This window comes from Limulus polyphemus, unplaced genomic scaffold (assembly GCF_000517525.1).
Source record: "Limulus polyphemus unplaced genomic scaffold, Limulus_polyphemus-2.1.2 Scaffold444, whole genome shotgun sequence".
Taxonomy (NCBI): domain Eukaryota; kingdom Metazoa; phylum Arthropoda; class Merostomata; order Xiphosura; family Limulidae; genus Limulus; species Limulus polyphemus.
Genome location: NW_013666054.1, coordinates 511,856 through 539,418, shown reverse-complemented (window position 1 = coordinate 539,418; position 27,563 = coordinate 511,856). Strand labels below are relative to the sequence as shown.

At 31.9% G+C, this 27,563-nt stretch overlaps 1 protein-coding gene across 6 annotated transcripts in view; it reads left to right on the top strand.

Moving 5' to 3' along the window:
* Positions 1 to 13,843: 13,843 nt before the first annotated feature.
* LOC106458321 (NFATC2-interacting protein-like) overlaps positions 13,844 to 27,563 on the top strand; it is a 21,366-nt gene continuing 7,646 nt past the window's right edge. Inside the window, exons 1-5 of one of the 6 annotated variants that reach the window (XM_013917827.2) lie at positions 13,844 to 13,923; positions 17,870 to 18,113; positions 20,236 to 20,380; positions 23,089 to 23,196; positions 26,584 to 26,752. In XM_013917827.2, coding sequence (XP_013773281.1) covers positions 17,909 to 18,113; positions 20,236 to 20,380; positions 23,089 to 23,196; positions 26,584 to 26,752 — 627 coding nt within the window. In that variant the 5' untranslated portion in view covers positions 13,844 to 13,923; positions 17,870 to 17,908. The other 5 variants (XM_013917828.2, XM_013917830.2, XM_013917825.2 and 2 more) reach the window with 5 other exon arrangements.

Below are 27,563 nucleotides of genomic sequence, written 5' to 3'. Positions count from 1 at the left end.
ATCAGCCGACCCCATTCTAGAGGGACATTTCAGTAAAAAAAAAAAAATGTATGATGCATTACATGTTCAGTAAATAAGTTATCCAGCTTCCCCCACTTTCAAGATACAGCAAAAACAAATAAGATATTTCACTAAATAATGTTCTATCCAGTAGTTAATATCATGGGTTTACGGGGTGTCCGCCCCGTACTTAATATCATGGGTTTACGTGTTCCGAAACTAATAAGAAAAAACAACAACAACTTGAATAAAAGATAGAAGCAAAAATCAGTAATTTCGCTTGATTCTGTTATTATGCGATATAAATAAAAACAAGTTGTTATTAGAAAAACATGTACACTTTAGCTGAAATTTGTATAAGAAAATTTTTTGTTGATTTCAGTTCTTGAAAGCACCTAAAAATAGATTAACCTATAATAGCATTTTGCATATAGCTATAGGTATGATGTCACCGAAAAATCATAGGCCTGGCGTGGCCTAATAATGAAGATGCTTGGTTTGTGAATCCGAGGATTCATGGCTCACGTCCTGTTGCCGCAAAAACTATAAAAAATTTATCCCCATTTTGTGACCATGAGTGCTCTAAAAGATTAACACTCAATTCTTACCTTTCGGTCAGACAAGAGTAGCCCAAGAGATGTCAGTGGATATTGTTGCTTAACTGTTTTTCCCTGTAGTCTACGAGTTCTAAATTAGAAACTACAATGCGCAGATAGTCCATTGTGTAGTTTTGCGCGAAAATTGTAGAACAAATAAACAAATAAGACGAAAATAAGAAAATGTATCATATTTATTGTTTATTTTAGTTCAATCAATCCAAGTTAGATGATTCTTGAAATATTTGTTTCATCTGTAAACGAAAGTTGTAAAAATTGATTCTAACCAGGTATATCAGTTTCACTTACACCATCTTTAAATGTAACTCCAATGAAATATTAAAGTCATTTTTACTACAAATATAACATGAAAATAAATCATCTATTCTTGAGTTACGAAGTTAATTTATGGAAGATACCTCTGTTTTCGATGTTAAATTTGCTTTATTAGTGTTATTTCACAAAATTTTTAAGTTAAGAAGATATAAAAAATACCATTAAAGTAGCAATGGAATTTTTAATATGTTAGATAGAAGTATACGCTGAAAATAAACTGTAGATGTCAAAACTAAAAAAAAAAATATGATAAAAGAAGAAGAAGCTTACAACGTTTTCCCATTTGGTTTGGCATTATAAGCTGATTACCTGTTGAAAACGTTGCGGATTTTAGAAACTTAGTTTCTATACAATGGGATGGATTTTATACACATCAGAGCTTATGTGTATATCTGCATATACACATGACAAAGTTATTGATTTTGTTTTTCGAAACTACGCTCTGTTTGTAAAGAAAAGGAAAGAAGGATAAGACTAATGAGGCACTTTGGGACAGCGAAAACGGTAGAACTGTGCTCGTCAATCTTTTATGTTTCTGTAGGTGTAATAAGTATGATAAATACCAAACAACCTATGTATATATATCAGCAAAACAAGCTCGTCATTTGAGCTCCAGGACCCGCGAACAGACAGGGATTTGATTTAAATCCGGAAAAGAAAATTCTGCATCCAATGCGTCTGCAGGCTCCTTACATACAAACTACCGCAACTTTGAAGACCATTTCGCAATTATGACCACTGGCCATTCTGACGTATAACTACTGATAAAAAACAAAAAAAAATATTATTGAGCAACACCATCTTTAGTTAAATATCACAGTTTCAGTTAAATATCGCATAATTCTCATTTTTTTCCTCTATATGATTTATATATGTATATATATATGTGTATACATATATGTATATATATGTGTGTGTATACATATATGTATATATATATGTGCGTATACATATATGTATATATATAGTGGATAAGTATAGAATATCTATTGGAATTTATATAAACTGTGGATATTCAGCATTCTGTGTGCGTTTTCACCTTGCTGCACCCTATATACTTTTGTTAAATGTAGTTTTTAATTTACAAATATTATATTTTTGACTTTTATTAGTTTAATGCTGAGGATGTAATTTGTTTTTATGAAATTTTCAGTTCTACTGAAATATAAATAAACCTCCATATTTTTTGTTACATTTGAGGTGCTTCCCTTTCTTTTCTATATTCGTTGAGTTTCATATATAGGAGTTAATTTTCTCTTATCAAGTTATAAATCTATTTAATGTTTTAAGAAAGGTTTTAAAAAGAAATTAAGCTATTAAAATGAATGAAAATAAAATGTCTTTAGGTCTATATGTAACTAGCTGCTTCAATGTAAGTATCACAAAAACAACTGTTTGATGATAGGTATAAGTTTGTAGTTTATATACATATTTTAAGAGTGGCACCCATTATATAGACAAAAGAAGTATTAACTAAGAGTAACAGCGTACGTAAAAGCTAATAATAATGGTACCAAAACTTAGTAACTGAGTTGGCTCGAGTACCTCCATGATACGTAGAATTTCATGTTCGAATCCCTTTCAACGTCACTTTTTACTCCTTTAAAGAAATAGATAAAAGACCACTGGAAGACGAAATGCTGTTTTAATTAAGATGACTTGTTAATTAACGAAGTAAGTCATCCAACTTAGATTAAGGTCCTGGAAAACCTTGTTGTGAAAGCAATGACTTTCACAAGATTAATTAAGATCACTAGCAGCGTAGAAAGTAAAATAAAAAGGAGAGGAAAAAGTTGTATTTTGAGTCTTTGTGTGGTCACTAATTTTATATAAGATAAAGTTGGTTAATTATAAGTTTCCTATTTAATTTGCGAGTCCTTATATGTTTTATATGACATACAACAAGTACACCATATTTTATCTTTTTTTTCATTTCTTACTACCAAATTAGCTAAATTATAACGTCTTAATCTATTTTGAGCCAAAGCCAACTATTTTCTCTTCAACTAAACCAGTAAAAAATTAGGTTATTACAAATATTAATGAAAATACAAAAACTACCATAATCGCTTTAAAAATAAATAAAAGGAGAACGTTCAGATTAGTTTACGATCTTTTTTTTTCTTTGTATTTAGAACAATTTTAACCATTCTTTAACTTGAGGTACACTGCTTATGTTGACTTCTTAAGAGATGTAATATCAGCTCAAGGAATTTTTAAGATTATTGCTTTTTTTTCATTATTAAATAGATGTTTTAGGTAAAACTGTCTTATTTGTTTTGTGTTAAGACAGGAGTAGTTGCGGAGGTATTGATGAAATATAATGCTTCATTTCTAGAATTAATCTTGATCAAAGTTTGATTCAACAAAATGCTATTTATACTTCACATGGTATTTTAAAATCACACAAAAAATACTTTGTAAATTATTAGATACTCTATTTTAGTATTTTATACGATGAACTTTCAATTATTCATTGTTTTGCTACGTGACATCTTGGTCGAACAATTTGTTTTTTTGTTGAATTTTGCACAAAACTACTCGAGGGCCATCGGCGCTAACAATCCCTGATTTTGAAGCGATAGATGGTTTTGTTGTTTTCTTAGTGCAAAATTACACAATGATGTATCTACACTCTGTTCACAGCGGGAACTCAAACCCCGGATTTTAGCGTTGTAAGTCTGTAAAATAAAAAAAGTGATAGATTAGGGGAAAGATAGATAGTCATCACGATCCACAACCAGCTTTTTTGGATACTCTTGTCAGACAGAATAGTGAGATTTGAGTGTCACTCTTATAACGCACCCATGGACCCACAGTGAAAAGCAGGATTTTGTGTATGTATGTGTGATTTCGGGGTGCGAACCACAGAACCTCAGATCCACAGTCGAATGATATGCTTCGCTCCTTGTTAATTGACATCATGGGTCAAATGATATGTCTTACTCCTTGCAAACTAGTTCAGAAGAAAATCATCGTAGAAATAATCTCAAACCACGACTAGAAGATACTCGAAAATAAAAGGTTACTATTAAATTATAGTAAAGAAAAAATAATTAGTTAATAGCTTTTAAAAACTGGGGCATGATTAAATAACCATGGAATAATAAGAAATAATTTTCCAATCATTTTCCAATTCAATTACATAATATTTTTTAAATTATACATAGTTTCATCTACTAAGTGCATAGAACACACCATGTTATTTCTGAAGAACATTTAAAATATAGCAACATCCTGGTACTTGAACATATACTATTGAGCTATTTTCCAGTAGGTGGTAATGTCTAGTAGAACTTTACTTATTCATCTCGCCCCTCAGTGGCACAGCGGTATGTCTGCGGACTTACAACGCTAGAATCCGGGTTTCGATATCCGTGATGGGCAGAGCATAGATAGCCCATTGTGTAGCCTTTGCGCTTAACTACAAACAAACTTATTTATCTTAAAATGTTTGTTTTTATCATTCTTTTCCATTGTACTTACTCATGACGGATACTTTTCTCGAACCACTTATCAAAATAGTTATAGTTTTTCACGCTTGATAATATATATAAATATCACTTACGTTTCCAAAAATTACTTTTTTTTTTCGTATGTCTTGAAATATAACATTATGATATTTTGTGGGACTTGCAAGGTTGATATTCATAATATTTTCCCAATCATTCCGGTATCAGATGTCATGACATATTTATTTCTACATAATTATTACCGTCGTAAACCACTATTTTACAAAAAAATTTTTACTAGTTTGTCTTCATTCGATATCGTCGCACAAACCTATTTTTGACCACCAAAGTCATTAGCAAGCAATACTGGTTTCTATAGCACGTTGAGACTCGACAGTAATTCTGACAGCTTATAACGCTACAATTCGAGTTTCGATACCTGTAGTGGGCACATCACAGATAGCCCATTGTGTAGCTTTGTGGTTAACAACAAACAAGCTATAACTCATTGCACGTCAGATAGAAATATTCTAATGCTGAAAATATTAACTGTTGTGTTCGTTCTCTTATCACGTCCTCCATGTTATTTACCATTCTTTACAAAAATGATAAATGATTTTTGTCGGATCAACATAACTACGTCAAATTACTATTTTTGCTTGTTAAGTATCCGTTAAGAAAGCCTGAGGAACGTTTTTACGTTTCTCAGTTTCTATCATTTAAATGGGTGATTTGCTCCTATTTTTTTCTACAGAAAAAATAATACTTGGCGATTTCTTTTTTTTAGTCTAACGTGTTTTTTTTTGTTTGTTTTTTTGGGCTGCTGCCAATCTATAAATCATAGTTAGAAATGGTCATTTAGTAGTAATATTTGTGGAATAATCGATTTTTGATATAAATGTACGTCACCCCATATGTTCCATTACTTCTCTCACGCCAAGACGCCCGTTGCTTCGTCGATGTAGCACGTCATGGCTGATAAAGGATCTGACTTAGTGCATGAAAGAAAAAAAAAAAAGAGAGAGACCAAGAACGAAACCTCGTTTACTGAGACCTGAAATAACATAATCCTAATAGAATCCTATAACTGACATGTTGAATTTTTCTTAAAGGCTCTTTTCTTCTTTTCTGCGGATGTTCAGGTAGCGACTAGTCCACTAAGTGTCTGTGATAGAATTTAATTACGATCTATGTATGAGTATGAATATTTTATTATTATCGTATACTAGCAAAGGTACCTGCGCTACAAGCGGCCTTAAAAGTCACTTTCATTTGGCATCACATTCGCGTATTTCGTTACTGACCTCCTCGTTCAGCTGAACAATCAGGTCGTGGAAGATGATAAAAATGGAATGACTAGCACACTCAAGTCGTCCGTTCGATTACTTATCCATTTAAACCCGAAATTTGAAGGGTCCACTTCAGTTGTTCCACAAAATGTTATCGAAATTAGTTCAGCCAGTTCCCCACAACAACTTGTGACACCAAGCAGACAGACAGACAACTATTACACACACACACACATATATATATAGGCTTACGAAGAATAATTTTGGTCGTAAACACGTAAGTTTAAAAAAGAAATTAGAATTCGGTTTCTGGATAGCCGTGAGTAGCTTCACTAGTTTTATACACGCCACTATTTCTCAGATATTGTTTATAGGATATTAATTACAATGCCAGGCTCGGTATGGCCAGGTGGTTAGAGCGCTCGACTCGTAATCTGAGGGTCGCGGGTTCGAATCCCCGTCACACCAAACATGCCAACCTCCGCCTTTGCCTAGTCCCAAGTCCAGGATGAGAAAGGGGGAGGGTTGGGCGCGGGGCTACCAACTCCACCCCGTAAAAACCAACCTGCTACAAGTATCTGCAACAACAACTTCCGTTGGCGAGGTGTTGTTGCGGCCCTATGCTCCACTGGGAGTTTACAGGAATAATAATAAAAAAATACAATGCCAATAAAGATTGGTCGATCACTTATATCTCAAACACGTATATTTCAACGTATTTTCTTTCATTAGGAGATTTTCGAATAAAATAAAAACCTTTTGTACAAATTGAGGTAATTAAAAAATAATTTTTTAACTTCCTTGGCTGTTTCTGCCTTTTACCAAAACCATCGCAACCGACACTTTACTTCTTAACATATGTGGTTTATTCATATAACGCAGTGGGTCGTCTGTCTATGAATAATATTAATGAAACACAACTAGAATTCTACTAGAAAGAATTGTTAATAAAGTCTATGACCTCTTTTTAATTGGCAATCATAATAAATATGACAATAAATGGATTCAAAACCTATTCTTCTGGTTGAAATCAGTGCCACTTTTTGTCTTAATTCAAAAATAAAGTGAAGACTAAAGCTTCACGCACTCACCCTCGCATTTTAATGAGTGGATTCGAATTCTCGTCATTCTAATTTTTGTTTTTTTCTCTTCTAAATAATTTACAATAAATTCCTCGGATAACATGTCTATACAGACCGTAAATTATAATATTATATTGTTAATAGATTTGAATTTATATGATAGATTATGAGGTAATTTTCCTATTTTTTTTTTTTTTGTGTGTTTTTCCACAGAAGTAAGTTTTGTGTTGATACGCAGATTAGAAGTTAACAGACGGATGATCTACTTTCGTGCCCCCCCCCCCCAGTGACACAGCGGTATGTCTGCGGAATTACAACGCTAGAAACCGGGTTTCGATACCCGTGGCGGGCAGAACACAGATAGCCCATTGTTTAGCTTTGTGCTTAATTCCAAACAAACAAACAAACGTCTTCGAACATCGCATGTTAAATTGGTTATATTTTTTGTAATATTGCGGTCGTACCGAAAACAGGACCAAAAAATGTTCTATCGTTATATTACTATCAGACGTTGCCTGCATTCCCCCCCCCCCATTGGCTTTTCCTGAATAACTTCAGAAGCTAGTACGTAATAGCCATTAGCTAGCAAAGTTCCCTTAAATCTTTAATGTTCTCTACATCCAAGAAAGGCGTGGAATGTCTAAACGGTAAGTTAGGAGATAAGGGAGTAGACAGCGCAACACGATATAACGAAGAAACACTAAGTAGAGAATATAATTTCAGTGTTTTATTAATATTTCAAGAGTGAACATTCGTGACGAACTTTGTCGTTGTGAGAAAGGTTTAAACTATTTTAATGCTGTTCTTACGTCTTTTCTCTTTATAAACTAATAAATGCGATGGCTTTCTTAAGATTTAAGTTCCGAGAAATATGTTGATGGTAATGTACAAACATACGATGACGTGTGACATCCGTAAGATAGAATGTATGTCTTACAGCAAACCAGTAATACGGAATTAGTAAATGTGTGGAAAGGCATTAATGAAAGCTAAACGAATCTTACTATAAACATGATACTTTAAGTGCATGAATGTGTCAATGTGTTAGCAACCACCACCTAGAGTTGCCTGACTCGATTACTGCAATTTTGTTATGGTAACTGGAAAATGTCAAACGGTGTACATAGGCTATTTTGTTTCAGGTTTTCTGCCTGAGAAGTGGAATAAAAAAGACCCTGAAATGGAGGCATATTTCCATTTTTTTATATAATTTTGTTTTCCATAAGTACTTAATCAGTTAAATGAATCAATTATTACCTTCCACAAAACAGTGTATGCAATTAGCATTTAAGGAGTTCATTAGGGATTTAATAACAAAAGAAAGAAAGAAGGAGCACATTATCTACTATTGGTCTTTGTACAGTTTTTGCTTTCTTAATGGATACACTTAACTAGCGTAGTTAAAGAAGAAGAGAAATATACAAACTGCAGAAAAGAAGAAGACATTAAAATTTTAGTATTCTAAATCAAGGTACAGCTGAAGAAGGTATGGAGGATAGAGCATCAAAACTGAATCCTTGGCACAAACGTGGCTCTACTTTTAAAAGGGTTTTGTATATAAAAATAGGATTGTGTGTGTGTATGTATATATATGATTAATAAGCGGAACTGTATTGGGAACACGAACTGATAATGCGATCATGCATAAATGAAGCTAGTGAAAATACACAAGTTAATAATACCCCATGAATTGGACATGACACGAAAAGGGTATGTTAATTTAAAACCGCGAATAATGGACAAAATTTAACATACTGTGAGTAATGTAACAGCGTAACAGGGGTTATTACATAGGATTCAGTAACAGTGCAAACAAAATAACATCAATTCCTGAGAGGGAAAAGAGGTCAACGCTGAACCTGGCCCTCCCTGGTCCAAAACATGGACAGAATTCCAATGAAGAAGAAACACGTGATGTTTAGATGTCAGAATTATCATGTTAGGTCCGCAGTAACTTTCACAGTACAAGAACCAACTGGAGATACACTCCTCCCCCTCACACTATAGATCCTGCAGACAGGATTGGCAAGAAATATAAAAAGCAATAAAGACTTATATACGAAAGATGAGTTTAATAAGGAGGTACTATCTAACGGACGGAATGTTTAAATGTTTGATCCAATTCCAGACGGTTAATCTTTGTATGGTTAACTGTTCACGTAACCCATTAATCATAAATTACATAACTTATACCCTCACATATCATACCAACAACTGGTAAAGTTATGTCCAGAAATGGTATCTAAAATACTCCAAGCTATACAAAATCAGTTTGTCCATAATAAACTCTACGACGCCATTAATTTTAAACCCAATATTTGCATGGCCTGGTGGTTAGAACGCTCAAGTAAAAGAGTAGCCAAAGAGTTGACGTTGAGTAATGTTGACTAGTTGCCTTTCCTCTAGTTTTTCATTGCTAAATTAGGAATAAACATGCAGATGTAGGAAAAACTAACAGCTTGAAATCGGTTCTCTTCTCAACATTCTCGCCCTACAGGAAAGTCCACAATGTTAGCCAATGAAAATCAGGATGACTTTGACACTATATTGACATAAAGGTGGGTGCTAAATGCCAAAGAAATACATTCCTACCTACACGTGTTATTGTGTGCATGTCTCAAAAGCATATTTCATTACTTTTTTAGCACTTATTTAGTACTGTGTAACGAGGCCATTTATGTTATCATCATATTAAAAAACGAAGAGCTTTTATTCACTCTCGGCTTTTAACAAAACCTCAGATAGGAAAATTAGACCAAAGTAACGTGAACAAAATATATTCGGGAGAAATATGAGAGGCTTTTTGAGTTCCTGTGCACTTAAACGGTTACTGTGGCAACAACATAGTGCATTAGCAGCCTAAACCTGCGAAATAAAGAACAAAGCTGCCATTCCTAATGGTATACTACTACCCCATAGCTATACAAAAATAATTATTATTTGTTTATTTTAGAGCAAAGCCACATTGGACTATTTGATGTGTCCACCGCGGAGAATCGAACCCCACATTTTAATATTATAAGTACGAAAACTTACCGCTGTCCCACCGGGGGAGAATAATTATTAAAAACGTATTAAACAGCAGTCCTAGTCCTAAAACATCTTTTTATATTCACTTTTTGTATTAATACAACTTAGCAAATATAAGCCCCCAATGGCACAGTGGTATGTCTGCGGACTCACAACCCTAGAAACCGGGTTTAGATACCCGTGGTGGGCAGAGCACAGATAGCCCATTGTGTAGCTTTGTGCATAACTACAAGCAAATATAAAGCAAACCGACATCAGGTATAAAAAGTACCACTAGTTTAGAAAGCTTCTCACAGCGTTTGTATGTTTCAGAATCTCGCAAACAATTATACAGAGGACTATCTGTGCATAGTCGTTCCTACTTTTCAACTAGGCTATGGAGAAGGTAACCAGTCAACAGCAGCCACCGTCAACCCTTGGGATACCCTCATCTGACCGAATATTGGGATTTTACCATCACTCTTACAGCCTCAGAGTGTGGAGAGTATACTTATACAAAGGGGGCGCAAACCATAAATCATCAGACTCATAGTCCTGAGTTTATTAACCACTAGGCCACACGTAACCTTTTTTCATGAGCATTTAGTTACAAGCGGACTATTAATAACACTAGGTTACAACAATACTAAATAGATGAGACACCCAAGTTCCGTAAATTGTACGAAATGAAATTATTGAAATTATTGTAGAAGGAATAACTTGAAACGCCAGACTTTGCAAAACATTTATTTGATATAGATAAGCTAAATACTGCCAAACAAAATATATTTTACGTTCAATATACACAACACACCTTCATGTAGATATAAACCAGTTAAAAAATATATAGTTGTTTCATGGACGTAGGTCAGACCCTTTTTATATCACTTAGAATGAAGCCTATTTGGGCATATTTTTAGTGTTTCTCCTACATCTTTTATCCGTCTTCCTGCTGAATAAAAATCTATGTGTGTGTGTGTGTTTTGTTTTCTATAGCAAAGCCACGGTGGGATCTGCTGTGTCCACGTTGTAAATCTGTAGACTTACCGCTGCCCCACTGGGATATATCTATATCTATATATATAATTTATGAAAATTGTCGTAGAAGACTGTTATTTCAGTGATTGTAATAACTCTTTAACTAATTGTCGTTATACTCCGTACATAGCCATTTTTAACTATCATATGTAACTACTATAAATGTTACATCTTACTGGTCACTTTAGTTAAAACGCTGAATGTTACAGATTAAAATTTCTGTACTCTCATTATTTCAACCATGTTTCAAAAAATTTGAGTACGTAGAATTTCAAATGAGTTAATGGTACTGAAATAACTCTGTCAAGTTTCAACAAACCACTCCACTTTTCACATAAATTGGTAATGTAAGGATAACATCAGGTAAGATACAAAGTAGCACCCCAATTTAAACGAGTCATGTTTGTTTGTTGTTAAGCACAGAGCTACGCAATATACTGTATATATATATATACTGTGCCTGGTTTCTAGCGTTATAAGTCTTCAGAATTACCGCTTAGTCGCTGTGTGTGTATGTGAAATGAATCTTTTATGGTCAATCTTATAAGCTTTTACCTGGAGAGGATTATTAAAAAAAAAGAAAGGAACTTATCAAGTGCAAAGTTACACAACGAGCTGTATGTGATGTGCTTAACACGGGTATCTAAACCCGATTTTTAGCATTTTCAGCCCTCATACTTACCGCTAAGCCATTGGGGGCTATTCTGATATCAACGGGACGTGTTGTTTGGTAAAACTCTTTCAGTTCGGAAAACTTCTTCGCACAATACTTAGACAACTTAATTTGCAATTTGTAAAATACAATAAAATAGTGTTTTCCTTTCATAATATTCTGGAACCTAAGAACAAATGTTAAATACAGGAAAGCTGTATCTTCGTGTTTTCACTTAGCTAAATATTAGGCAACTCTAAGACCAGTAGAAATTGTAAGGTAACTTTACCTTGGGAGAATATAGGTTCAAAATAGTCAATTTCTTAGGCAAATCGACAAATTTTCACTTTGAAATTTTCATTTCCCACAAGGTCCAAGATGGCTTAGCGTTGAATTAGGAAATGTGACTTCTTTCACTATTCTAGAATACATAAAAGTTAGTTTTGTGCTGCTAATTTTTTTTATTTTTTGGCTTCAACACCCTGTAAAACTGTTAAGATTGGTAACAATATTGCCGTAAAGATGACATCACTATCTATGAAGCAATACCTTAATTATGTTTCATACTTCTTTGACTAAACTAAAATATACACATTACAAAACATTGTAATTTAAATTATTTTGAAGCAGAATTAATTAGTTGCTCTTTTTTTGCTCTTCAGATTAGCTGATGAAATAAGTCTATAACTAGTGTTATGTAAAACAATAAGAAATACGTTTCGGAACGCAACTGATTCCATCTTCAGTAGCTATAAACAGGAATATAAATACATTTCTCTAAAGGATAATTATAAATTACAAAACTCTTTATCATTTAGTATAGACAACAGTGGGTTCGATAAAGTGAAATAGAGAACTTATAAAACAATTAACCAATTTAATGATGATGTTCAACTATAGAGAATTTGTAACAGGAAAATTTAATAATGTTGCGTCAGCGAGGTCACGTGACTAGTGTCACGCCACGTTTCTAGAACTATCCTGTTCCTTCGGGAGTGCTCTAGCATTTGCTAGATTGGGGGTGGTCTGGTATATAAAAGATGGTCACGGCGTGACGAGAGAATGTGTGTAGACAGTGAGTAATTGATCTGCAGTCAGAAAGTATTGTTGAAGTTGAGCACGTTCGTTGTTATAGCGTTTGTTTTAGCGCGATTGTTGAAATTAAGTGTATCGTAAAGTTATATTCAGAAAGAATAAACCAGTTTTATTTAAGAAAGGACTTGTGTCGCTAAAGTTTCGTCGGAACGAATTTACGGGAAATCAATTAACGACTGGAGACGTAACAAATATATAGCTTAAAGGCAAACTGTATGTTGAGTGTAGTTCCAGATCACTAGTAACTTTATTGAGGATCGAATACATTTTTAAAACTTAGTTGATAACCTTCCTTCACAATGTTTTCGAATCGAGGAGGAGCAAGAGCTGTTTAATGGTTTTGTGTTTTTATAGAAATACCCACATGCTCATAAGCTCTTAATTTTAGATGGCGTTTGGGTACTGCCGACAAAACAGGCTTTATAGTCTCTACAAAGTGTAAAGATGTACAAGCCATAAGCACTAGGAAACTGGAAGGTAGTCTTTATGGTAAAAACAAAAACAAATAATGACTGTGTGTAGGGTCAGTTTAAAAGTTAATCTAAAGTCAACTTGGGTTAGTAACGATTTAATATGTGTTTAAGTTAATATGTTAAGGTTAGTCTTCATTTGTTAATGTATAGTAGGTTTGTTTGTTTGAAGTTAAGCACAAAGCTACACAATGGGCTATCTGTGCTTTGCCCACCACAGGTATCGAAACCCGGTTTCTAGCGTTGTAAGTCCGCACACATACCGCTGTACCACCGGGGGAGGGGGGCTGTATAGTAGGAATAAGTATAAAGTGAGTATGGGTACTGTAAGTGAATTGGGGAGGGGGGGGGTTGTCAACTTCTGAATACGAAATGTGTGAATGATATTTTCCAGTAAACACCCATGTTGACCTTCTAACTGCCATGTACACTTGACATAAGTTGTTCTGTCAAAAAGTAGCTTACTTTAAAAAATTTACTCACAGAACATAAACAGTCTAAAGATGAAAATATTAGTCAGTCATAGCATACATTGTATATAAGACTGTGTTCGAACTATTGGCAAAAATGGGAGATTAAAGTATTTTCGAATAATTTGACTATGTTTAATCAGCTGTCAAAATAATTTTTCTCGTCTGATGTTATTATGCAAGTTTTATATCGTTTTTATGATTTTCTTTACTAATTTGATGATTTAGTAGCAATTAACTTTTATCCTTTCATTACATACCAATTTTTTTCCAAATTAAAATTACTATGGTATTTATTTATTTGTTAAGATGATATCTCACAGAATTTAACAGGCAGAACATGTTGTCTCGGTTATAGCGTACCAGGAATGTGCAACCAAGAGTTGACGGTTCGCGTCCAACTGCCACAAAAATGAGCTCCGTATATTAAAGTCGTAAGTATGTTCTAAGAATGAATGTAATATCCCAATATTTGATTAGACAGCAATAGCCCAAAAGTTGAAAAAAAGAGTTTTAGTGACTAGCTTTCTACTGTCCAATCTATCAGTTCAAAATTAGGGATGGTTTTTCGCTGATAGCTCTGTGTGTAGATTTGCGTGACAATTCCGAATAAACAGAATGTTATCGTAAAAAGTGTCGGCAAATGCTAGGTTTACACTTCATGGAATTTGTTTTTGTCATTTATAAATGCAATACAGTGAGTCACAAAAATCTTCATCTTTTTTAGCAATTGGTTTATTTGCGATTGGTATCATTTTTGTACTCTAAAATTAAAGTAAGAAACTTGTTTTTGCAGGACTAATGTTTATATTGGAATTTATATTTTAAAATTTGAACCGTAAGGGTCATAAATTTAAAAGTCAAACAATTCTTTATGTAGCGTATTCGAATGAATTGAAGTTCTACTAGCGCTAAAGCGTTAAGCCTAAGATTCGAATTTCAGAGTTATATTATCAGGTGAACTTGTATTAAAATTTAAATACGAATGCGATCACTATAAATATACGACGCATAGTAATGCCTTTAGTTTATATTAAAAAGAATTAACTTTTAATGGTTTAGCAAATATATAGTTTTCTTCTCTTTTATTTGTAACGTAGGGTTTCCCAGGATATCGACAATAACGCACAGTGACACACGTGAACTATTGCTACTACTAGTACCATGTGTGTTTCCTTATCTTTTTCTGTAACGTTAAACTAGTTCAGTCATTGTGATAGACAGCTAAATTATAAGTTTGTAAGACTGAGATGATGTTATTGCTACTAATTTTAGGGTTAGTGAATGACGTCTTACCAACGATTTTGTTGTAACGGTTTTTATATCCGAATGATTGAAACTTGATTTAAACGTAAGAAATCTATCCAATCGTATAACTGAGTAATTATAATTTATAATATCACTGACATTTCTGAAAGTTTATTAGATTTTGTTATTATATACTTGAAATTGTTGAATGTTGCCGTTGAGAACTAAGTTATGTAACTTACAGTGTTACTTTTAGTTACTTATATAACTTATTTCTAAACATTTAAGTTAACAATTTCAGTGTATCTAGTTTACGGACTATTGTTACTGTTAGTAACTCACCAAAATCATTTCAAATAAATTGAAACGCTATAGTATAATGTAACGTTAACACTTCGTTACAACTTAAAAATGGTACTACTACTAGTACTAGGTACAATTGAATTGGCTTATTTCAAGGAAACTAGTTGTAACACTAAATAGCCTAGTGTTGCTTAGTATGTTTTAATTACATAATTAATTTATATTAATAGTCCTTTTATTGCTAGGCATAAATAATCATTTGACCAAGTTAATTAAAAATAACATGTACAGCAAGAGACAACATCCACTAGAGTTGATAATGACTCATTTCATAAGCAAATCACTCAGAATCAAATCTTATTGACCATTAGGCATTACTTCTTCTGTGTCATTGATGTAAATCAAAAATAGAAAAAGTCTAAACATTGAACCCCCAAGTACCATACCCATGACATTAATCCAGGTTGACTGAACTCCATTTTATCCATCCAGTCACTTTTCTATTCAATGAGACAATTTATCTCCTACACCTATAGAGATAATTTTGTAACAAGCATTTTATGTGGCACCTTGTCAAATTCTTTATGATAATCCAGATACACCCACATCTTCAAAAATAATAACCTCTCCTTAACGTATTCCTATATGTGTAAAATCATGCTTCCATCCTTGGAGTCATCTTAATAGCCCTCCTCTGAATTTCTCCTTGTAGGCCAAGATCTTTTCTTTAATAAGTAGATCCAAATGAGGCCTAATTACTCAAGTTAGTGATTTATATAAATACTTAAATAGGTGATTACGTATCTCAACTTGTCATCAACATTCTGAGAATTTTTTTTGCATATTAAAGGGATTTAGACATTTTTCATAATGACTTATTTACTACTATGCCTGTTTCTTGTTCTTTAGTCTTACTGCTGATTAAGTTCAGTGAATACAGCTATAAACACTTGAAAAGTTTACTAGTTATGCCTTTATCACTACCATTAATGTAAATAATAAAAAGTGAAGGTCCAAGCACAGATCCTGAATTACTCCATTAATAATGTGTTTTTTTATACTATCCAACAATTGTATAATTCAATTTGCTAGTCTTTCATCAACTCCCAGTGATGTAAATTCTCTGCTAATTTTTTGTGTGGCATCTTATCAAAAGCTAACTCAAGTCCATACCCCTTCTATCACCCAGCTAATGAGTAAGTAGAGCTGGGCAATTAGTGAAATTTACTAATTGATTAATCATTGTGCTCATTAATAAACTGAATAAACTTGAATTAATTGAAAATAATAAAAAATCATAATGGCAATATTTTGATTACTGGATAGTTGCAATAACTGAAAAATTAATTGAAAACATTAGTTGATTATTTTCATGACATTAATTGATTTAATTGTAATTTTGATTAATAGATTATTTTATGTGATAATACTTTTTATCATTTTTTGAAGATGTTACTTTTAGAGCTGGGTAATCAACTCAAGTAATTGACATAATCAGTTACCTTAGTGCATCAATTAATAGTCATAAAATAATTTATTAATTCAAAAATAATCAAACTTAAGGTTCCCAGTTATTAATATTTTCATCAAATTCAATTATTTTAACTATCCAAGTAATTAAAGTATTGGCATTACGTTTGTTTGTTGCTTAGCACAAAGCCACATGATTGGCTGTCAATGCTCTCTCCATTATCAGTATTGAAACCCAATTTGTAGAGTTACAGGATTTTTGTTTTGCTTTCTTATCCATCTCATGAAAGAACCTAATGTTTAATCAATTATAAAATTTCCACTATTTGCCCAGCTCTATTAATAAGTGTAAAATTATGGATTTGGGATATGGAATTTTGAGAAAGAGTATTAGGGTTATGGAAAGAGACTTAGATATAATTATGGCTAGAAGATTGAAACTTTCTGCTGAGTTTAGTTGTAGTGAAAATAGCAAGTATTGAACTGATTTATATTTGTAGGATATTTTATTTTAAGAGCCAAAATATTATTATAACCTCAAATTAAATTAATAAGGCATCATTTAGAATACTATACAGCTTGGGAATACTCACTATAAGAAATATAGTTTCATTTAGGAGCATAAAATAACTAATGGTGGTTTGATTCAGGCATTCAGTTGTTAATGGCTTGAGCAATTTATGGTTTGTTTGTTTGAGAGGAAAGATTGGAAATGTAAACTCTGATATTAATCTTAACTGTAGTTTTAGGTCGTTTGTTTAGTTTCACATATGGGCTCTTGGAATTAACTATCGAGTTACTTATTTTTTAGACAACCATGTGTTAAAATAATAAATGTGTAGACAAATTTACCTAATTGTTTTTCTAAACATTAAAAACACTTTTAGTTTGTACTCCTTCTATACAATTTAACCAAAAATTACAGTAAAACATTTGTTGAACATAAATTTAAATTTCATAATTGTGTGTAAAACATGAAATTTTGGTTTACCTAAAATGTTTAGCTTTACAGTAGTGTGAATTTTAACAATATGTTAAAATATTTTATGCTTATCTCTTCCATAAATTTGTTTCTATATTTTACTTTATTGATTGTTTTGTTGCAGATAAAACTTTGCAACATACAGTACATGTACAGTTGCAGTAGTGGAGGAGATCGTTGTGCAGGAGTATCCGTGTAATGGTGCATGGATATGTGTTTAGAAAACTGTTAGAATAAAATATTTTTATTTTCATTTGAAAGTTTTATAGCAAGACTTGTCGAATATGCTTCATATCAATATCTTTAATACGAATTAGTATTATTGAAGTGGTGTTACTCCACTTATTATATAGTCCAATAGTTGTTTCTTTATATAGGTAACGGTGAGTATGGAATAGGATAAGAGCTACACCAGGATGGAAGACAAAGATTTATCTATTTGCAATTCAGATAATGTTCCTTCACACACTGCTTCGAGTAAGCAACCAAAGAAAACTAAACAGCTACATATGCTGATAGATGACGATGATGCTGATGATGAAGAAATTATGCAGTCATGCCATATATATAGTTCACAAATCAACAAGTTCAGAAATATGAAGAGGAAAGTAGTAGAGAAAGGTAAAGTTCGAATAAAATTTTGTTAATCAAAGAATACTTTCCTAAAATAAGATTTAATGAACTGGCTATTACATACGTACCTAGTAAAAAGAAAAATTTACTAGAAAATGTTAATTGGTAAAAGTTTGTCGTCTTTGCTAAGAACTACGTACATGTATCAAACGTGTACATTTTTATATTATATTGGAGACAATTAATTAAACTTTCAAACACTAGATAAAAATATATTTTCCTTATAAAATTATAAAACTATCAGACCTACATTTTTATAAGAAACTATGCTTATCTATATGAAAATGAAAATACGAGTTTATTCTGTCAATAAGGAATGAGGTACACGTGTCAAAGTGGATAAGTAAGAGATTAGAATTCGCAAATGTGTAGAAATGTTTAGATGTTTATGTAAATAGTTAAAAAAATGAAAAGTTATTTGATCATAATTACACTATCAAGTTAATTTTTACAAGAGAAAGAAAAAAAAGTACCAGTACATAAAATTTTGAATGATAATAATGAAATAATAACCTTGTTTATCTTGTAGGTAAACTTAAGTATTGCATATTATGTAATAAAATTAATTGTTTTTTGTAACTTAGGAAAAGGGAAATGGATTCACCAATGCAAAATGTTGCCTTATTAATTTTTGTTTTTTGAGGATTTTACTTGTTATTTGTATCATGAAAAGGGTATAGACTTGATATACTTAGATTTTCAAAAAAAATTGAAGATGTGCCACAAAAAATGTTAGCTAAGAAATTATATCAGTAGAATTGTAGGGTGATTGGGTGGAAGAAAGCAAAAGAAAGTTATTAATGGAGTTTGTTCAAATCGGACTCTTGTTACTAGTTGAGTGCCTCATGGATCATTACTTGAGCCTTTGCTTTTTTCTTATTTACTTGAATGATATTGATAGGGGCATAATTAGTAAAGTTTGTTTATAACATTAAGCTGTTGAGTACTTCTAGCTGTGTTGATAATATTGAGCTATTACAGAAGGTGTTGAATCAAATGGTAAGTTGGATATTTATCAAATGACTTTTAATTATAGAGTGTACAAAGTTATGCATTTGGGATATAATTTGGTTCACATGTTTTAATATAAATGGGAACCAACTTAACAGCATGACAGAAGAAAAAGGTCTTGATACTGTGGTGAATAGTCACTCAAGCCATTGCAGCAGTGGTCTGTTGCTATTGAGTCGTATTGATTACAAGTGAAAAGCAATACTTATAAAAATTACAGTTAAGTCTGTAGGCCTTATTTGGAATACTGTGTAAAATTTTAATCTCCTTATCTAAGAAAATATATTGACTTCATATAAAGGATTTGGAGGAGGGTTACTATGATGATTTTTGGGGATAGAAACGTTATCCTACAAGAATAGATTCATGTCTCTTAATTTGTTTTCTTTTAAGAAATGGAAGATAAGAGGGAATAGTATTGAATGAAATTTACAAGATTATCCAGTTGATCAATAGGATAAAATGCTGTAATTTCTTTGTGCTATATTCTGAAGATAATAGTATGAAAGACACAAGTTTTCAGTTTTTAAAAATATATGCTAGAATTCTAATAAGACAGTTTTATTTTTTAACAGGGTGATTGGCTTATGGAATGATTATCTTTGACAGTAGTACAGATCATCACACTACACGAATTTAAGTGGGATTCAATATTTTCCTGAAACAAAAGGGTGGGTTTAAATTTTACCTCTTTTCAGGGATATGTGTCCAGGGAAAACCTTGAAGAATCAAATGGCCCTTGTTATTGGTATGTTAATAATGCTATAGTTTATTAGAGCTGGGCAATTAGTGGAATTTGCTAATTGATTAATTGTTAGGCTCATTATTTGATTGTACTCAACTTTTATATTGTACTTAGATAAGACTTGGGTATTTGACATAAGCAAAAATATTAATAATCATAAAAACAAATTTTAATTTATTTATTCTCTGATATTAATTGATTTAGTTGTAATGTTAATTAATGGATTATTTTACTTGAGACTAATCACTAATCAATTCTCATAGGTAATTGATTAATCAAGTTAATTGCCCAGCTCTGCAGTTTGTGACTTCTACATTTATGCTTAGAGAACTGAATTTTTTTTTGATGACTTAGTTCTGTTGATGGATCCTGATGTGATTTCTGATGAAGAGATATCGGAACCAAAAAATAAGATAACTCGGAAGAAACGAGACAGAAAAACCCAAGTATGTGTAAACCTTGATGATTCTAGTGAAGACCTTCCACATTCAGAAGTTAGGTAATAATACAATATAACATGGCTTTTGATGAATTAGAATATTGAAAGAAGATATTACTTGTGTGTATTTAGCTACTGTATTAATGTTTTAAGATGTGAACATTTCATTTCTGTTCTTTGTAAATATATTATAAAAATGCTATACTTTTCAGACAACATTTTGCTTTTATTATGTACTTAAAATATCAGAATTGGTATAAAAACTTTTGATATATCTTTTTTTTTTTCTTTCTTGGTCACATTTTGCAGAGAACCTTTGTTTATGAAACACTACTCACCTTTCCATAGAACAGCTAGATTATACCTTGGGCCACTGCTGAGTGTATGTGATGCAGTTAGCATTATACTATAGCTGTACACCAATAGGAGAGCAACACGTCCTCCATGCACAGTACTCTCCTTGAGCACTTTGTTTATATCAAAAGCTTATACTTTTTCTCAACACTGCAGTGTTCAGACGTGCTGTAAAGAATTACAGAATTTTTGTTGGTTAGGACGCTTGACTCGCAATCTTAGTGTCGCGGTTTTGAATCCTCATCCCACCAAACATGCTTGCTTTTTCAGCCATCGGGCCATTATAATTGATGGTCAATCCCACTATTCATTGGTAAAAGAGTAGCCCAAGAATTGGCGGTGGGTGGTGTTGACTAGTTGCCTTCCCTCTAGTCTTTCACTGCTAAATAAGGATGGCTAGCACAGATAGCCCTTGTGTAGCTTTGCACAAAAATCGAAACAATTGTGCTCCATTTTTTCCCTTTCGTTACATTGGCTACAGAGTGTCTGATTAATTAGAAACACAAAATATACCTAATGACAGACCAGAATATATAAAATTTAAACATTTTTCTTTTTCAGTTTGCTGTGATATATATAAATTTGCCAACCAACCAGTGAAGCTACTTCCATTTTATCACGGCCAGGTGGTTAGGGCGCTCGACTCGCAATCTGCGTGTCGCGGGTCGAATCCCCGTCCCACCAAACATGCTCGCCCTTTCAGCCATGGGGACATTATAAGTGATGGTCAATCCCACTATTCGTTGGTAAAAAGAGTAGCCCAAGAGTTTGCAGTGGGTGGTGATGACAGGCTGCCTTCCCTCTAGTCTTACGATGCTAAATTAAGGAAGGCTAGTGCAGATAGCCCTTGTGTAGCTTTGCACAAAATTCAAAAAACAAAATCATTTTGTCATACCTTTCAAGAAAGTTATCTATACAGCATGATTTTAGTTGGTGGCTTTGTTTTTAACCAATAGAAAAAATATTTTTTCCTCTACAAGATTTTAAGTAAGATTGTTTCTTTATGGCAGCAATAAATAAACAGTTGGTTTTAAATTTTTTAACCTATTTATAGCTTATTTAGAAAGCCAGTTACATAACATTAGTTTGGGACATTATTCTACAGTGCATGATGTAGTTTTTTTTTCTAAAATGTGTATTTGAAAGCTACATTATTTATTTTTGCCAACCAACATAATTACAAAATTAGAACTATTGAAGCACTGCTCCTAAGTAAAATACAGCCTCAGTACAAATGTATGTGCTAAATTTTTTATTTATTGTTTAAAAAATTTTTTAACAAAAGTTATGGAAATGTAAAAATTATAAACTTTTTATGTTAGGTAATAATATTTATCTCACTGATGAAGCTAGAAAAGCTCTTGTGGTTAGTGTGTGTTTTACAAACTGACTGTAACCTGATTGTTTCTTACCTTGAGCTGTACTAGGAACATTCCACTGATTTATTGTTCTTATGTGCAGAGAGAGGCTTCATGTTACAGAAATTAAATAGCGATATTATAAACAAGCAGATATGAAAAGGCTAGAACTAATTTTCTATTACTATTTGCAATCATTTTCGAAAAAAAGTATTATTGATTTTATTGTATATTTTTCGATTTGTCATCTCACAACGATGATTTGCTACATGTAGTGATAGGGTAAAATAAATATCAAGTTCGTCTAGGACGTCGTAGAGATTATATAGATGAAATATAAAAATTGTAAAATGAAAGAAAGTATTTTTTATATTCAGCATGAAAATCACCTTTGACTTGCTAAAGGCTATATAATCTCAGAAAATCTAGTAAAAATACCTTTTTAAAAATGTTAATTAGTTGTGTACACTAGTCTTACAACATTTACTAAAAGCTTGCCAAATTTCATACGTGTACATTTGTTAAATTCATAATTATAGTAAGCATTACTGTGTATAGCTTCACAGGTACAGAAGTTCAGTAGACTGACATTGTGTCCACAGGGATGGTTAGTGACATCTTCTAGCAAGAATCTTGTAGAAAGCCATGTGTGTGTAAAATATTTTAAACTTATCTAATAATAAGTAAGCAGGCTATAAGTGTAACTAATAGTAAAAAATGTTCTAATCTATTCTAAGTTACTCATAATGTTGCGGTATAGTTATGTGTTAGTACTTGTACTTCCTTATTTTAATCACACAGCCCTCTGGTGGCTCAGTAGTAAGCTTAAAGGATTGTAATGCTAAAATTTGGGGTTCCATATTTGTGATGGGCACAGTGCAGATATCTCATTGTATAGCTTTGCACTGAAATACAAATAAAAAAAATAATATTTTTTAATACAAATATATATTTTGCAGTATTCCCAATAAGCTCTTGTAACAGCTTGAATTGTCTCCTGCATAATAAAACATTTTTTTAAGCATGAAATGTCTAATTTCTATTCAAATATTTCAGCCAAGAAAAGATAGAAGAAGAACTCAGGTCACCTTCACCACCACCACCTGTGCATCTCACAGGTTATAAGACCAGAAAAGTTAGCTCTAAAAGTAACAAGCTATTCAAGTAAGATAAAATCATTCATTTTTTTGTAATGTGAGACTTCTTCTGAACTTTTAGCATTCAACTGATAAACCCCTCTTTCTTAATACTGTTGTGCAATATTAGTGTAATGTTAGGCTAGTTTTGTTGTAAAATGAATTTTATTCGTTATTAAAACAGAAATTAAGTTGTAGTTGCAGGTCTGTTTTGTCATAAATGAAAATTAGGAATGCTGAATGTGTATTTTATATATATATATAATTGAATATATGATTTGCTGACAGAATAACTTATAATAAAGGTACAGTTGTTTTAAGCTTCTTTTATTTATTTGAAACTTATGAATTGGTCCTTAGATCATTACTTCTCACCCCCTAAGTACTTGCTTTGAAATATATTTTTCACTTTTTCTTAATGTCCATGAAGGTGCACGTGCTAATAGTAGTGCTTGACGATACTTGTCAGAATCTATTTTAACATGGGAAAGTGAGAGGTTGGAAAATTGGCTGAAATGTTAAATTTTTTGTAGAAAAATAGTACAAATCTATGATGACAAAAGACTTGCAATGAGTCATGCTCTTAACCTATGCAAGTTAGTCATTTATATTATTTATAGTGGGCATTTGTAGTTTTAAATACGTTGTGATAGTTAATGATTTTCAACTTTACACTAGAAATTATAAGAAAAACTATGAAATAGTTCTTGAAATTCATCAAAATATTCTTGAAAAATTTGGAAATTACTGTTGAATTGTTTTCTGCTGAAAGTTCAGAAACCCTGAAAACTAAGTTGGAAAACTATCATGAAAGAACAGTTACAAGGAAAGGTACCATAATGTGTACCTGTGGAGTATGAAGTACACTATATCAGTAAAACGATGCATACCTAATAAAGAACATTTTACTTAGAGGGATTTTCTGTTATCTTTTTCAATGTGCTCACTGTTGCATATATTTGACATTTCTATTTATCAGTCTGTTTAATCTCATACTGCTTTATTGACAGAGTTGGTTTAGGCTTTTAATCTCCATACATCATTTGGTGCCGATGGTTTTTAAATTCCATTGATTTTTTTTAATTACTTGTTTCTTTCCTTGAAGGCTTACTAATTAAGAAATATGGCTATGGGAAATGGTCGTATCAATTTTGAATGCTTTAAGTGTGTGTACTCAAAATAGTCTTGTACAACAAAATATGATGGGGGCTATTTATCTCGTAGAGAGGGGTTGTAAGAATTGTTCACTTGTTCTGTTTAACCGTGAAAATTTTACTCGAATCGGCTATTCAGTAATCATGTTAAAGTATTTTAGAATTTAGTTAGTGCATTCAAATTAAAATGTTTAATACTTCTGAAGCTTTTTTTTGTATCTAAATGTCCCTGTGAAATAGTTCTGTTCAGTTATTGCTCTTGTAGTGAGACAAATGTGCAAATAAAGCAAAATATTTTTTGATTTTTGACATCACTAGTTAGAATTTGATTGTTGCAGATGGAATCCACTTTGCACAACATTGTTCACTTACTAATACTTAAGTTTGTGCCATGGCACCTGTGTAGATAAAACTTACTAACATATGAAGTGAAGCTACAAATTTAACTTCTATTAACCTCTTGCATATCTCAGGCTTTATATATACTTCAAAAGAAATATTTTTTAGTATTATCAAATAATATCAAATTGAGCTAGTTACAGTTTTTATTTAGACACTTTAATCTCCAAGTATTTTGTATGAGATATATCTTCTGTAATTAACTTTTCATACAGTACTCCTAAATACCCGAAGCCAGACACATGAGTTAGATGTGTGTTGTGAAAACTGATTTTAGGCTTTCTTTTGGTGTACAATCAGGAACTCGTAATGACTTTTTATATTCTTGTCTGTGGAGAATGTTTAGTTTTATATCACTGACACAGAACAAATACACTTACACTGCTTACATTACTTGAAAGGCTTACCTCCTAGATGAAATTAAAGCACCCAAATTTGTTATTGAAATGTTATTCCAGCAATTATATATATAATAAAATAACTTTAGTTTTGGCTTAATACACCATACAAGCTTTCATTTTTGTTGCTTGTACAAAAAGTATTTAATTTGTTGATAATATGAAGTCAAGATCTATAGTGCAGCTAAAGTTTAAACATGTATGTGAAAGTCTCTTATATCTAAATATTTCTAGTAAAGGAAGAGAAAATTTATTTTTTATCTTCTACCATTTAAGCTTCTTTTCACCCTCATCTACTATTTATGTCCTGTTTATAAAGCAGCATGGGAAGGCCTTTTATACAATACTTATGGATTATTATTATTAAGAAAACTCAAGGCAGTACAAAAGTGTTCCGTGATTCTAGCTAAAGAAACATATTTCTGCGTCTTCTATCCTTTTTGATTTTCAGAAGCATGATGTCAATAATGATGTAAATGATGTAAGGTTGGCAGTAAGAAAAATTTGTTCACTGTTAATTCATGAGTCCACATTTTGTTTTATGTCAACCTGAAATATACTGCCAATCCCAACTTGTTTTTCAACACAGGAATCATTTCTTGCTTTTTCACTCTTAATTCCTAAATTCTTAAATATTGTTTTGTGTGTGTGTGTAGGCTTATAAGTATATTATTTATTTAATTTAAAAAAAACAAACAGATTTCATTTTGTGCAAGTGATTTTTTTTAGATCTTTTAAACGAGAAGATGGTATTTGACGTGTGCTTTGTTATATCCATTGTGTGTGACATGTAAGGAGTTTCTGAAGTAAAATAGAGCAAAAAAGTAGCTTATAAATAGATTATAACTATACTAATAAACATTTTGACTGAGTATGTCTGATGTGCATACATTTTGATTTGGAAATGTTCTACAATCCTTGAATTGTAATTAAATCTAAATTTTTAGTGTATATCACTTAGATCACATCAGAAAATTCAGGAACTATTTCATCTAATTTTTTTCAGCTTTCTGTGTGCATTGCATATGGAATTATTCTCTGACAGTATTTGCTTTTTTCATCATACAGCTGGAGGGAAAAATTTGCTTCCTATATCAGTCTTTTTTTATTATTATTATTTACTGTGTGATCTTGTTCCTCTTGTACTTATTTTTCCTGCTCAAGTGACATTACTTTACAAAATTTATTTCTTGCTCGATTTAGCTAGTGAATGACATAGATCTGATATATTTGCTCTCTAAACCTGTGTATTATGTGGAAACTTTTGGCACATTCATCAGCTTTATAAAAGTCATATTTTCTGGCAAAATGGCAGTACTTTTTTTGCATCTTCTTTTCTGTTATATTTTGTGCAAATAGATATATATGTGCTTAGTCTTCTATTATAGTATTTGTTGCTTACTTGTACCTTTGTCATATAGAAACTAAGTTTTATGAGATATTGTTTTATTTTCTAAAAATTAGGGAACTGCAAGAGGCAGAACTTGTGTACAAAGCAACTTGTCTGATCTACAATGATGATGAACTTAGCAATTCATTTCAAGAAAATGCAGTAAAAGTTGATAATTGTGACCGAGAAATTCAAGTTAAGATAAGGTGGCGTGGCTCCATTCATAGAATCTCAATGAAAAGAGTAAGTTTTTCACCACTTGTTGCACTGTAAAATGTAGCACAATGTTTGAATTGTTTATAAAATGAAAGTGAATTATTGTTTATTTCCAACAGTTGCAAAAACCAGGTATTTTAATATCATTTTAAATAAAACTTTAATTCTAATTATATTTTATTGGGTAGGCATAGGAAAGCAACATGAGAAGGAAAAATACATCAGTACTAAATTATTTGTTAGTGTTTATATAGATATTAATTTGGAAACACTTTCTTTTTCACTCAAAGATAGAAAATATCTGTGGTCAATTGTATATATTTATACTGAATCCATTCTCACCTGAAGGGTTATGAATTTTCAGGGAGGTTGATTTTATCTAATTGTAAATCTTCCATTACATCTCTCATTTAGATTGAATGTCATTGGATTGCAATATATTATTTGTATTTTTATTTCCACTATGAAAAGTTGAATGACAGTGTTTGTTAATTTGTGAGTTCAGGCACTGAATCAATTGAATTAAGATCATTCTTTTGATGATTATTTAATGACGTAAGGTTGGTATTTGAAAACAGTGAACTTGTTTTAATATAGAAATACAATTGATTCACCTTATTTTCTTTCGACACAATACATAAAGAGTTGTATATGCTTGAACTTATCCCAACCAAAGTGTACATTAGATTGAATTTTATTTTATGTAAAAAACATTAACTCTTTCAGCACGGGCTCAGTCCCTGGGACCAACTTTATAACCATTTTGTGCTCGTTACAGTTTTCATGCTATAGCTTTTAAATTAGTAAGCAAATGTTAACGAAATTTGGCAGACTATCA